Source organism: Amblyomma mixtum, chromosome 5 (genome assembly GCF_055824585.1).
Source record: "Amblyomma mixtum isolate Tamu chromosome 5, ASM5582458v1, whole genome shotgun sequence".
In the NCBI taxonomy this organism is placed as follows: Eukaryota; Metazoa; Arthropoda; class Arachnida; order Ixodida; family Ixodidae; genus Amblyomma; species Amblyomma mixtum.
The window spans coordinates 37,542,336-37,556,964 of record NC_143016.1 but is presented as its reverse complement, the minus strand read 5'-3'; the positions used below and the strand labels follow the sequence as shown (position 1 = coordinate 37,556,964).

Below are 14,629 nucleotides of genomic sequence, written 5' to 3'. Positions count from 1 at the left end.
GCGGTAAAACATTTTAAAACAGAATTTATTGATGTGGCAACACATCTGTATGAGATGGTAGTCTCATCTGGCAACCATCTGGATTTCCGCCGCGCAGCGACAAACATGGCGACGCCCGTCGAAGCCGGACCTCTCGCTTCGGACTGAATTCTCGTTGTTGCTGCCTTTTTCACTGCGTTCACTGGCCATAAATGGGGCGCCGGTCTTTTGCTTGGTCTTACCTCGCCTATAAGAAAACGTATAAGTGACAAATTTGCTTTCTTTTAATAATTAGAGTGACGATTCTGCCGCTTCTAGGCTTAAGTGGAAAGTCTGTTTGTTTACAGCAATGGTTTCCATCCTGACAGCCAGATGACGCCACTATAGGCGGAGTTATTTTTGCGCCTCTGCTATCATACACTGAACTAAAAGTGGGAATGTGCCTGCATTTAGCGTACGTAGAACCAATAAATATTCATGTGATTTACAGAAAAAGCGAGCAGTACGCCTTCTACAGTTTACTATAACAAAACGTATGTTTCTCTGACATTGGGGCATACAAACGGTACATAGTATATTCACTTATGCTTCTACAAAAAAAGACTACCACCTGCACGAACAAAATGAACGTTTGAGGTCGCCACCATGCATTTTTGCGCGACTTTTAACGTCGAAATAAAATATAAATTCCGGCCTAAACGGGGAGCAGTTCCCTCGTTATTGATGTTATAGGGTGCCAACTACCAGAATATACCATTATTTATACACTCATCACGGTGAGTAGACTGACCCTTTAAAATGCGCAGCTTTGACATGTTTTCCTTAGCTTGCACTTATTGATACGTAGCTTTTATGACAGAAAGGAGTGCCTGAGTTGCTTTGGGACGTTGAACCCCAATAAACCAGAAAGGAGTGCTTGTGGTGCTGTTTCATGGCAATTTGAGTGCTCATCATAACTATTTTGTTAAGCATAACGACTGACCACGGGACTTGCTGCAGTCAGTGTGAGATACAACCAGAGTTCTCCCCAGAAAATCTTGAACTGGACGTTTGTCGACTGGAGTGCGTAGTGGGGACTGCCTTTGAGCTTGGCTCATGAATCGAGGTGCCTTAACCCTCTAACCACCAACCCCGAGCTATACTCATCATGGTAGATTGTACCAAAATTGCCAATGACGATTCGCAGTCATCCAGCTTAATGTTGCGCTGCTCCCACTGTCAAAGACGGGTTATGGTCGGCAATTACGTTAGTTAAAATTTTCAACACGAGAAGGAGGTAGTTGTCCATGGATAGCATTTTGTGCCTTTAACGTGTTGCAAGCCAGACAACAGTCATTTCTGCCAAAAATTGCCAAAAAATTTTGGCAATTTTGGTTTGTTTTTCGGGAAGTAATTCGGCTGTTAAAGGGTTAACACTGCGACAGAAATGTGAGACGAAGGATGCAGTTCCTTATAAAAAATGGCGATAATAGTTGAGTAGAGCGCCGCGTTGCTCATTGTTCATAGGACTGTGGAAAAAGTGGAAAAAAATATGAGCTGAGTAATATAATAGCCAGAGTGAAAAATGCATCTGAAATAGTGGATAGGAAACAAGTTCATGTCAGTCTCAGCTCATTAATAAAAGTGCTCACCGCTGCTTGCAACTTTTGTTATTATATTTATTGCAAGTGGTAACACACGTCTCTACAATTTCCGAGACTTTGTGATCCCGCGATCATCACTTGCAATAGTCCTGCATGTGCAAAACATCCTCAGCATCTTGCTATGGCTCTTCACATAGCTGTCGGTAGAAGGAAAGCAGTGGCAAGGAGGTAGTGGGTGCGGAGCAAGCGAATCTGTGGCACACGTGTGCTCCTACGCTGTTTTCATGGCAACTGCTTTTATCCTACTCAGTCATCGTCAGTTAGTATCAGGAAACTCCTCACAGTCTCATGGGACGAGAAAGAAAGTGGGCGAAAGAAACAAAATCCTCGGAGCCCTACTCAGTCATCGTCAGTTAGTATCAGGAAACTCCTCACAGTCTCATGGGACGAGAAAGAAAGTGGGCGAAAGAAACAAAATCCTCGGAGCCCTACTCAGTCATCGTCAGTTAGTATCAGGAAACTCCTCACAGTCTCATGGGACGAGAAAGAAAGTGGGCGAAAGAAACAAAATCCTCGGAGCCCTACTCAGTCATCGTCAGTTAGTATCAGGAAACTCTTCACAGTCTCATGGGACGAGAAAGAAAGTGAGTGAAAGAAACAAAATCCTCGGAGCCAGCCTGCTACACTGCATCTTGTACAATGCTGCCTGTGCGAAGTCCCTTGCAGTGTAGTTTTGTTTTTGGGGATGGAGCACAGGAAGAGCAGTAAGCACAATCGCTCTCTCTGCTGCCTCATTCTCATGAGGGCATGGGTGCCTGAATGCCAAGCTAGAAACAAAAACTGAGCAGAGGCATGGCATTGGTGCAAGCATTAATGTGGTTGCATTAAGCACAGCATTGAATTCACAGCAATTTCTACCAGCAGAGGGCGATTCTGCTGAGAAGGATAATTGTGCAGTTTGTGCATTGGCAAGTTAGGCGCCCTTTGGGCCAGCCTTGCTAATCAAGTGATGGGCAGGTAATTGCAGACATGGGCGACCAACCAAACTGGTGGGTGACCAAACCACTGCCACCCACCATGGGGAGAAACCCTGCATATAACAAAGGTAGTTGTCTGAATGTTGAGGTAATTGTTATGTGACCACTTGTTCTGATCTTCATATATCCAGTGTGGCTAGCAGTGCCGTGCTATAGTGGCCTGCCTATTGAATAGCTTCTCTGTGTACAAATCCAAATGTCTCCGAAGTTTTCTGCCGAACTTGCTATTTTTCTAAGGTGTCAGTATGTGTGACACACCTGTCTCTTAAAAGCTATGTGGGTGGCTGCGACCAAAAAGAGTGAGAACAAGACCAGTAATGCATCAGGTCATTTACCTCATTGAAGTGCAGTGGCATTGGCTGTAGCTGTCGTCACAGCACAATACTAGCAAAGAGGGAATAAGCGCTATTCCGAAAAGGCTGCGTCAACAAATTTTTTTTCTTGCTGCATACAGCAGCATTTTGCCTCAGCCCATAAAATGACAACAGCTTTCAAGCCGGGATCAACAAACGTCACTTTCAGTCAGTCTTTAGTTACCTACACTGAGGATGCCAGCCTGCATTCAGTAATGCAGGAATTTCCCCTTTAAAGGCCTACTTGACCGAAACTTTACTTCGGCTAATTTTGCGCTCGATATAGTGTGCATGTTATTAACAATATTTATATTTAATATTAGGGCTGTGGAGCATCTAGAATTTTAGTTAGAAGCGTTCAAAAACCTTTGTAGCAGACGACGCAGACCCCTAGCGGTGTGCTGAACAACTAACAAACCTGACCGGAAATGACGCACGCACATTTGAGACACCGGCATCGCCGGCTCGCCAGTTTCAGGCGTTCTGAAGTGAGTGCGCGCCCCTTGTAAGCTCTTCTTGCGCGTTTCTGGCTGTTTTCACCGCGAAGCTCGATGGTATCCGAGAAAAATAAACTGCTGGCATCATGTAGACGAAGTGCATGGCCGCGGAAGGGAATACGAGGAATGCGGAAAGCACCATGTATACCTCTCGGCCACTGCCCTTCACCCCCGATCTCGAAAGCTGGTGTCAGCTGTCTGGAGCTCAGGTTTTAACGTGAATTCCCCTCTCTTCTTCAAAAAAGATAATGGTGGGTGACTGACGCTTCTGCCTTGCGCTAACCCCTTTTGTGGGTTGGGCTTTGTCAATAGACCTGTCCCGGTCTACATCATGCATCATAGCACCTACGTCTTTCTGGCCCGATCGGCAAAGCATGCCACGAACCGAAGGCTTCGAGGCGTCTCTAATCGGGAGAATAAAGAGGAGGGGGGAACCGCTTGTCACAAGCTAGCTAAGCCGGTCCAGAAGTTAAAGTGGACGGCTTTGCTCATCGAGCAACGCCCTTTTGACGGCACGTTATTTACACCAAGCAGAAGTCTAGGAGAGGTCTGCTTCGTCTGAAAAGGAATCAACATATGCACGCCCGTTTATTGCAAGTACAGCTCTGCCCAATGCGCAATAATGCCGTCGTGCGCCGAGTGTATCTGCTGCCTCGAAGATTTGCAGGCCGGGCTGAGAATCCTGGAAGGCCACACAAGCGTTACTGAAAACGTCGACTTTCTTACTGCCTCACGCCATTCACACTTGAGGTCAATTACAGGAAGCTTCAGCGTTACCATTCGAGACGCGTCTCCAAGACCCCAGAGAACTGCACGCATGCTATTTGAATGATAATCTTTTCAAAGAATTTTGATTTTATTCAGTAGGGTAAGGGTGCGGGCTAGTTGGTGATCCATAACATATAAATACCATAACATATAAATATCAAATTTATATGTTTGGTTAGAGACACCTACGGTAATTTGCGCGGTGGGTGTATACGGTCGACTGGGGTCCGGACACCGCGTCGTTCTGCCCAGCTGTGTGGTTTGAAAAGATTAGAAAAACCTTTCCGTCCCTGCAGTACACGGGCTTTAAGTGGTTCTAGGTAAATACTGTAATGAACGCAACGCATAAGTTTTTGGTCATTTGAATCGACATGTATTTCGCAACGCGCAGTGGCTTGCCCGACCGAGGCGCGCAAAGATGAACCAGCCCACCATCGGCACCGCATTGATGCCACGGTCCTCGAAGAGAAAAATATATATTTATTTTGCAACACAAATTTTGCTTCTGGCATATTCTTTCGCTTAACGCAGCACTTAATTCTCTTCAGCTCTCTTTTTACACATCCATCTGTTTTTATTGATTTAACTGGCGTTCACAGCACCTGTTCCAAATTTCTGTGCACAGGCAGGAATACCTTTCGGCGGGGGAGAAAAATGAGAAGGAAAAGGAGAAGGCAGGCCTTTTTTTTTTATCAAGACAACAACCATATTGCACGCACAGCAGAGCGCACATGTGCTGTTGGCACGCGCGTGCCCGCTCAAAAAAGCCGACTTTATAATACAAGCACTTCTACTTGGCCTCCATTTGAATATGCTTCCTTTCTCCGCTATATCCGAACTTTGCACAAGCTGTAATCGAATACTGCCAGGCAAACAGCGCTCACAAGCATTGCGGCGCGATCATCTTCACTGAGGTTGAGCCAGGACTTTTCTAGTTTACTACAGCAAATAAAACACGTTTAAAACTTTTTCTAGGGCGTTTCATCCGTTTCAAGATGTGTGTTTTCACATATAACCAGTATTTATCGCACAAAGTGCTGCACGCGCTACCGCTACCAGCGCTTTGCTCGTGCCGCAACGAGCAGACGCTCCAAACCCGTCCGGAGTACAGTCTCAAACATGCGTCACTTCCGGCGGGCGGCAATGGCGCCCGTTTTTCCAGTTTCGGTATTGAAAACTCCGATTTTTGCGTGCCTTTTTCACCGTAACTGCTTGAAACTGGAGCGTAATGTTTTGTGGGTAGCATAATACGGGGGTGTACTATGAAAAAACAACCTTTTTACGGTTTGAAAAATTTCGGTCAAGTAGGCCTTTAACACGCGAGCTCAAAGCTCAGGCCTTTTCATTTTCTTACATTCTTCCTTTTCTAAACATTAATAGAAACATTTCACTAGTGCTGCTACTTGCCTGCCCCGTGAAATGTGTCATTGTGGGGTTTAGTTGTGTTCCCACTGTTTTGCATGATACAGGAATGTATGTACTGAGGTCGGTGGCAGCATTGTCCTAAGGAGCTTTACAACTGCAGGGCTTCGCCCGAGTGAAGAGGAGGGCAGTGAGGAGGAAACACTCAAGGTGAAGACCAGCCATCGGAACCCTCCAGAGTTCGACTCCGTCCGCCTTGTGCAGGACATTGCCAGTGAGCACACGGTAAAACCTTCATTTCATCTCCACCTTTTCAAGTGGGTGTTAAAGTGTGCCATATTTAATTAGGGAGCCTGGTCTTGAAAAATAAATTTTTATTAATGATGCCACAGCTGAGAAATCTTCAGGGAATATGTATTTTTGTGTGCCGATTCTAAATATGTCATTGAATTTCATGTAAAACAATTCCTTGAGCACTTATGTAATCTTTATGCAAGTATATTGGGAAGAGTTTTGAAGAAAATTTGCTGCGGCAAACTTGCTGAAATGTATGCCATTGGGTTCTCTAGACACCAAGGAATGCAATAAGGGTAAAATTGTTTTCCTGCCTATCATAGAACTTAAGTTAGAGTTTTGAAATTGTTGCTTCAGAAATGAGAAGAAAAGTGTGTTTACCTGTTTCTGAAGTGGCAGCTTCAGTACCCTATAACTCAAGTTCTATGATAAGCAGGATGATAATTTTACCCTTATTGCATTCCTTGGTGTCAAGAGAACCCAATGGCACACATTCCAGCTAGTTTCCCGCAGAAAATGTTCTTCAAAACTCTTCCCAAAATACTTGCATAAAGATTACATAAGTGCTCAAGGAATTGCTTTACATGAAATTAAATGACATATCTAGAATCAGCACACGAAAATACATGTGCCCTGAAAATTTCATAACTGTGAGTAGATTAATAACATTTACTTTTCAAGACCAGGCTCCCCCCTTAAGACGCAGCTTTATGCCTTATTATACTTCCATCTGAGGGACATTGTAAGCTTGGTTTTCACTGTGCTTTCATATGCTAAGAAAATAAAGGAAATCACAGTGTTTCAGAGTCAATATTTCACTTGAGAAATTGAATGCAGGGAAGTTCCCACATTACTACACATATTACAGTAAAACTTCATTCATTTGAAGTCATTGGGACAGCGAAAAATATTTAAATTAACCGAGTTTTCAAATAACCCGAGCACAGAAAATAAAATGGAACCCAAGCAAAAAATTTTGTTATGGGAACGCACTACCTTTGTTGGCAAACTTTGCGATTACCATATATTATTGTATAAAAGTCGACCTCCCAACATGCAGCCCTTGCTGCCCCCCCCCTCAAAAAAAAAGCTTACTCCAAATACAGTTAAACCCACTTATAACAATTCTGATTATAACAATATATCGGGTATAACAATGGACAGTTGCGGCACCTTCAGCTTTACCATGTGTTCTATGGTAAAATAAAACTCTTATAGCAGTGCTGCCATAGTACATTATCGGTTCAGTTATAACAGTTAAATCTGCTGCAGCATGTGCATCTTCTCCTGTTCTTTGCTAACTTGGCCACGGTCCCTGCTTCACAAATTTCATGTGTCCCAAGGGCAGGAGTCACTGCGTCAGGCGAGCTGCTGCTTTGCTGCATTGGCCACACGCGCCCTGCGTACTCCCAGTCAGTCGGTGCGGTGCACATGCATTACCAGCGTGGTTTTTCTCTTGTCAGCTGTCACCATACCCTCGGTTCTGCAAGATCCTAGGACTTCCGTAAGAATTGCTTCCGGAAAGAGAGCCTGACGCCAGTGACGGGGAGGCGCGCGAGGCTGCCGCCGGCGCAGTGATGATGGGGCTTTGGTCATTGTTGAACAGTGATGAATGCGGCATGTCGAGTTGGAGAATTCTCGCATGCTGACAATGCAGTCACGACAAATGAAGACCTCACTGACGACGCGATCATTGCACCTGTCACTGGCGCAGACAACTGGAACCCTTGCAAGTTGTGGTGCCATAGTAAAAGCTCGTTAATTCGACCTATATATATTCGGAAATCCAGATAATTCGAAATACTAGCACAGTGCTGGCCAACGCCCATGTAAGTCTATGGTGTCGTACGCACTAATTCAGACATTACAGGTCTCGCACGAGTTCATTCAAATGGACTCCCAAAGAGGGCTGCGTTCTGGTATGACTGGCACGGCAAAAAATCGACCATACAGCACTGTTAAAACTTGACTTCTATGCTGCAGAGTCAACCGTGCATCTCAGACGTGCGTACAACGCCAGACTTGACGACAAACGCACGGCCCCGTCTCGAAATCAGTCAGACCATGTAGACCAGTCAGACCATGGTTTCGCGTTTCTCAGTTTTGCGCAAGCCTGTATCAGCTGGCTAACTGTACCCTACTGCATGCCGTTTCGAGCGCTGATTGGCGCAATCGCATTCGTCCATGTGGTTCTTTCTCTGGTTTTTGCAGTGCACCGAAACTGTGCGCTCAACACCTGTCGTCCTCGGTTTGAGCAGTGAAGGCTCCTCATGCGCGATGCTGCTGCTTGTGAGGGGTGTGATGCAGTAGCTGTGGAACTCTAGCGCTACTGCGTCTCAGCACCACAAGATTGTTGGAGAGGGGCTTAACGCTTTTGAACAGTTTTTATTGTTTGCTTCGACACTCCCGACAGTATGCATACAATAAAACATTCATGAAAATGTGAAAAATAATCATTGTCACGCTGTTCTCTTGTCAGAAGCCAGCAACCATTGCCCAGTTTTCCACCAAGTATACCGTGATGCAAGCAGTTCTTGTTAGTTTTTCGGGATCATGCAGTAGATCGAACATTTTTTGCGGTCCCCTGAAGTTCGAATTAATGAGGTTTTACAGGCATTAACATGATCAAGCCCCTCCTTGTCTCTCTTGTCATTAAATGCTCTAAAGTTTGTTGTGTTTTCTTTTTTTTGGCACAACTTGGTTATAAAAATGGTATTTCCATCGCACTTCAGTATTGTTATAAGTGGGTTTGACTGCATATCATAACCCAGGGCACGGGGGTATACATACTACCTGCGTACTACAGGGCATGTTCTACCCGTTGCTCATACAAAACTACCTTAGACCTTGCTAATAGGTCGGCTCCGCATATAACAACAATTGACAATTGTTGGAAAGGAAATGGCGCAGTATCTGTGTCACATCATGGTGGACACCTGAACCGCGTGGTAAGTGAAGGGATACAGGGGGGAGTGAAAGAAGGAAAGAGGTGCCGTATAAGTTTATTCCTCAATTTCAGAGGGTCGCTTTTTTGAAGGTTGACTTATAATAACGCAATGGTATTTAAAACAATCTGAGATGCTGGTAGTCTAACCCTCTAACCATAACACACCGCCAAAACAAATGGTGCAGGCTGGTGCTGCGCGCAGTCAACCTGTTGTGGACTCTGAGCAAGATTGTTAGCATCTCGGGACATGCCCTGAAGCTGCTAGTAATGCTGCTAGGGGTGAAAGGTGCTTCGATGCCAGCACCTCCATTAGACACTGCCTTGACCACGGCCAGGCTGGCGGGGAGCGACGAGCATGCATACCGCTGCCTCCTTTCCAGCCGTGCCTTGGTGAAGTGTGTTTATAGTGGCATTGAAATAGGTATACTCTACCACATTGCAGTGAAGCACGTCTTTTTCTCTGCAGGTGTGTGCTTCGTGTGTGTCGAAAGCCTTTAAAGCGTCATGCTCGCGATGTCTGTCCATGCTTACGGTGTCCGTCCGTGCACTGGAATCGCGCCAACTATGGTCTCTCCTCCACGCACCGGTGGGGGGCGCAGCTGTGCATAGCAATCGTGACGTCACACAGTAGCGGTAGAACAAGCGCGCATGCATTGGCGGTGGCAGCTGCACCACCGCTCCTTCGCCAGACGTCTCGTTGCAGTCGAGTGAGTGAGATGCGTGGCTCCGAAGCGGCCCAGTGATTCCGCGCCAAGCGGTTTGGGGAAGCGGCAGTGGGTTGACCACAAGGCTTTCGCCAAGCATACTTTAGAATTTCCAAAGTGTCTTCGGTAATTTTTGTGGTTGGTGAGGTGAAAGGGGTAAGATGTGAGACCATAATACGCAAGAAAGTGTGCCAGAGATGCTGCCTATCATGAATACTAAGCTGTCATGTGTTATTGTGCAGGGTGCAGTGTGGACCATGAAGTTTTCAGCCTGCGGACGCCTTCTGGTAAGTCACTTGGCAGCTTCTTGCCTAGAAAGGCTCATGTGTCAGAGAATTGGGCTATGTTCTAGCGAAAGCATAGCTTTCTGTAGGCAAACAGGTCTAAGCTGTTGCATTATGTTCTCCTCGTAACCCACATCTGCAAAGGCAGGGGTATAAACAGTGAGGGGCTTTGCATATTTGTCGAGGTGCTGTTATAAAGAGCACAGGCTTTATGCACTTGCCACTGATGAAGGATAAAAGAATCTGTGAGGCTGTACAGTAAATGGTGCCACAGAGCTAGCTGTTTGAACAGGCTCTCATGTTTGACTGCTGTCATGTTTAAGATTGTGGTTAGCTGCTGCATGCACTGTTCACGGCATATTTTCTCACTTCTCTTATAGTACTGATAATGATGATGATTATAATTGTGATGCTTATCGTTGTCATAATTAAGGCCCCTGGTCTCTCACGATTCTGTGGGAAATCATGGATTTAAGCATTTTTTTATGGAATTTGGTTCGGCAGCCAAATTCTCATTTTTCAACACAATTGTTATGGACATCAGTAGGTTACAGCAGAGCAGTGAAAAAAATGACCAATTTACAATTATTTGCAAGAATGGTGAGTTTGAAATCTCACGAAAATTCTCGTGTACTGTGCAATGTCTGTGCATGTTAAAGAACCCCCAGGTGGTGGAAATTTCCGGATCCCTTCACTACGGCGTCCCTCATAACCTGAGTCGCTTTGGGACGTTGAATCGCAGTAAACCAAACCTAATCATGAAAATTTTAAAAGAAATATTATTACAGCTACAATGAAATCCCAAACCGTTCAGACCAACCATATCTGAAGGAGGATCCGCTGCAGGTTAGGTTTTTTACCACTAAAAAGGTTGGAGTTTGCAAGCATGCCTGGACATTGTCAAGAACTGCCAGTCCTTGCTGATGAGTGAAAAGTGTACCTTGAAACTGCTCAAAATCCAATGACAGAGACCTCACACAGTTTCTTTGTAAGCAAGACGAACAATGTGAAGATTTCGACATTCTGTCTTTCTTGGCTGGAATGGAAGTGACCCCCAAGACTCTCTGCTATTGCTCACAAATATTTATCACTCTCAACTCTGTTGGTGCAGAGGGATCATTCAGTTGTTATGGAGATGTAGTATCAAGCAAGTACCCTTCTTTGACTGAAGGAAACAGGAAACATTACTTGATGTTGAGTCACAACAGCCAACAGTTTTAGAAAATTGACCTCTCCAGCATGCAAGGCTTGTGCTCAAAAAATAAACTTGCATATTTCTTTTATGGGTCTTATGCTTCCTGCAGAATTTCGCAGATTTTTTTTCTGCATCTGAAGAATTTAGAATTTTCCAGTGCAAAAAATTAGGGACCTTGGTCTCGAAATCATCCTTCTTCAGAAGGCTCTTTTTTTTTTTTCCATCTTCATCAACTACTTTTGGGAAGATAGCAAGTCAGGAATGCAGTCCTTATGAGCATTCATTTTGCACGCTGATGAACGACCAAGAATGAGCAAAATAAGTATCAGTAAGGACTCGGTTCTATTACAACAAATCAATACCACTAAATGTTGACTGTATAAAGGCAAAAATTGATGTCTAAAGTGATCCCCCTCGCTATGGGATGCATTTTGTTTTCTGAAACCACTATTTTATTGCGTTGTCTTTTTCAGTTAGCCATTAAGACATGCATGCCTTCAGTGAAACACGCACATTTTTTTTTTTACTGGTTCTGAGAGGCTTTTTTTTCTTATTCAAGGCCACAGCTGGTCAGGACACTATCCTGCGCATTTGGGTCTTGCGAAGTGCCTACCAGCACTTCAATGACATGCGTAACAAGTATCGGCAGGAAGGTAAGCTGTAGACATTTGTCTTCTGTGCAAAGGCAACTGTTAGATGGGCCTTCGGTATGTGGCCCGAGTGCTCTCCATTGGAGCCCTAGTGAGGAGCATTAGTTTATGTCCATGGCAAAGGGTAAATTGGCTGAATTGCATGATGACATTGGGTTATGTCTGTGGACTTTTTCTTTTTTGCTGATGTTTTTGTGCGCCGAAGAGATGGGTGGCCATGTTCTGTTACTGTAAAGCTCGGCTCTTGGAAAGTAGCTAGTCACCACTTGTGACTCCATTTTTCTGGTTGCACACTACTGCATTACAGACTAGCTACACACAGGGTGAAAGGTGCGTGTTGTGTAAAACAGAAGTGCACATTAGTGGAATGGTACTTGAATCCGCAATTTCTTTTCAGAGAATGCATAACCCAGCTATGAACAAGAAAAATTTTGCATGCTTTCTCTGAATTTTCTATTAGGCCTGGAGTCAAATGGCCTCTATATTACGTACAGAGCTAGTCTGCTGCAGTATATAGACTCACATTTCAAGTGAATGGCAGACGTGCTCCATTTGTGGTTCACTGGTCTTAATAGCAATATAAACGGTACTGAAGCAAAATTTTGCAGGATATAAGTCGGCAAACTACAGAGACCAACTGTGCAATGGGTTATTCGCTGACCAGCCAAAATTAAAGTTGTTCTAAAAATTCGCTGCATGCACGTAAGCTGCTAGTTACAACATGCCACCCAAATTTCCTTATAATTCACGGGGGTCCTATAAAACTATGATGCTATTAACCTTTCCATTGGGTGAGAAGATGTCGAAATACCTCCTCTCCGGACTGTTGCAAAGCGGTTCCGCTGCTGCTTCCACTGTGCTAGCGCCAGATGCACAAACAGCCTAAAGAGCTAAAGGGTGACGACGCTCAGGGAGCCTTTATTGGAAATGTCTATCTGTATTCCCCCCCCCCCCCTTCTCGCTCTTTTTTTTTAAGCATGGCATGCCCAATTATGTACAACATTATATGAAAACTAACTCTTCTTCCAAATTACGAAGGTCCTTTACAGAACTCTCGGACGAATTAGGTAGAAAGTAAAGCAACCTCTCTTTTAAATATAGATACAATCTATAAAGGTTTTGTACTTCAGAGGAGCTCTACACTGTGCCTTTTGCTGGTTGCCTGTGTCCATCACTGGCCCCATGACACTCTCCTCGGCTTGCCCTGGTTCATTCTGTCACATTCTGTCAAATGCAGCCGGCAAGAGTGAGAACCCAGAAGCAACAGGTTCACCACAGGAGGAGGAAGAGGAGGAGGAGGAGGGACCTTTTCGATCTTTCTGCAAATATGCTGGCCACACGGCTGACCTCCTGGACGTGTCGTGGTCACGGGTATGTTCACCAGTCATGCTGTCAGCAGTTTCCACTTAACATGGCTGTGTGATGACCTTTTTAGGCCGAGATGTGCATTATGAGGTACGCTGTGTTAAAAGTTTGTGGCATCGTGGGATCAAGAAATAGGTACAAGCCAAGTACAGTTTCATTGGTAATCAAGTGTGGCACTTTAAAACCACCTTTGACAAATGGCTGGTGTCACTGGCATTTGTTGTGATAGACATGCAAGGTATCTGGTAATAATTTAGTGGACGAAAGCCGCTTGTGAGGCCTTGACAGGTTCCATGTGGGCGCAAGCCCTGAGGCTAAGGAGTTGCCTTAACCTCCACCTCTGACGAATGGCAAATTGGACACCAGACTGTTCTAAGCAGTCTGTTCTTTGTGCAGAACAACTTCATTCTGTCCTCATCCATGGACAAGACTGTGCGGCTTTGGCATATCAGTAGCCGCAACTGCCTCTGCTGCTTCCAGCATGTTGACTTCGTCACGGCCATTGCTTTCCACCCTAGGGTAAGCTCGTAGGTGCAGGTGTGGAGTGTGTATTAAGTGCCTTGGCGTTCATTGCAGGATGACCGCTATTTCCTAAGTGGCTCCCTTGATGGCAAGCTTAGGCTTTGGAACATTCCAGACAAGAAAGTGGCCCTTTGGAATGAGCTGGACGGCCAGACCAAACTCATAACCGCTGCCAACTTCTGCCAGAAGGGCAAGTTTGCCGTGGTCGGTTCCTACGATGGGCGCTGCGTTTTCTACAACACTGAGGTAGGCAAGGCTGAAAAGTATATGGGGGGTACACACCCGTGATTGGGCTTTTTTTCACTTTCATGCAGCAGCTCAAGTACTACACCCAGATCCATGTGCGCTCAACTCGAGGGAAGAATGCTCAGGGCCGCAAGATTACAGGCATTGAACCTATGCCCGGAGAAGACAAGGTGAGCTTATCGTCTTCACTCAGTTGCCATTTAGTTTCATTTGATTTCGTTGACATGACCGACACGTGGCACAGCTTCTGCTGTATTTCTCAGCACCTGCAGAGAAGTTATGCCGACATTTCTCCATGCAGATCCTTGTGACATCAAACGACTCTCGCATTCGTCTGTATGACCTTCGGGACCTGTCCCTCTCATGCAAGTACAAGGGCTACGTCAACCTCAGCAGCCAGATCAAAGCATCATTCAGGTACAGCCAGCACAGACAAGTGCTGTGGCAGTCAGAGAAATGAAAATGCTGTTGTGTGCAGTCATGACGGGCGGTATGTGATCAGCGGCTCGGAGAACCAGTTTATCTACATCTGGAAAACCTATCATGACTACAAGTTTTCTTCTGCACGACGGGATCGAAACACCTACTGGGAAAGCATCAAAGGTATCATCTTCATTGTCTGCCTCACAAGACATAACTTTGTGGTGGGATTGGCGCAAGTACTTGTAGTGTGTGTTGCGAAATCTTTCCCACAGCAACTTGGGGCAGAGCGTGTGGCACAGTGTGGTCTGTTGTGCCTGTAATATTCCTGCAGAAATTATTCTATTCACATAGTTGTGACAATGTGTGTTTGCAGAATTTTGTCTTCTACCCTTCGCTTTGTGTTATGCTTGGTAGGGCTGA

At 45.2% G+C, this 14,629-nt stretch overlaps 1 protein-coding gene across 3 annotated transcripts in view; it reads left to right on the top strand.

The window, feature by feature from the left end:
* Positions 1 to 14,629, top strand: part of LOC149341812 (WD repeat-containing protein 44) — a 40,675-nt gene that overhangs the window by 25,488 nt on the left and 558 nt on the right. For 2 of the 3 annotated variants that reach the window (XM_089544017.1, XM_089544019.1), the window contains exons 9-17: positions 5,743 to 5,864; positions 9,767 to 9,811; positions 11,563 to 11,656; positions 12,891 to 13,024; positions 13,415 to 13,537; positions 13,595 to 13,786; positions 13,855 to 13,956; positions 14,088 to 14,203; positions 14,265 to 14,389. In XM_089544017.1, the coding sequence (XP_089400143.1) occupies positions 5,743 to 5,864; positions 9,767 to 9,811; positions 11,563 to 11,656; positions 12,891 to 13,024; positions 13,415 to 13,537; positions 13,595 to 13,786; positions 13,855 to 13,956; positions 14,088 to 14,203; positions 14,265 to 14,389 (1,053 nt within the window). The remainder of the gene's footprint in view (positions 1 to 5,742; positions 5,865 to 9,766; positions 9,812 to 11,562; positions 11,657 to 12,890; positions 13,025 to 13,414; positions 13,538 to 13,594; positions 13,787 to 13,854; positions 13,957 to 14,087; positions 14,204 to 14,264; positions 14,390 to 14,629) is intronic. The other variant, XM_089544018.1, reaches the window with a different exon arrangement.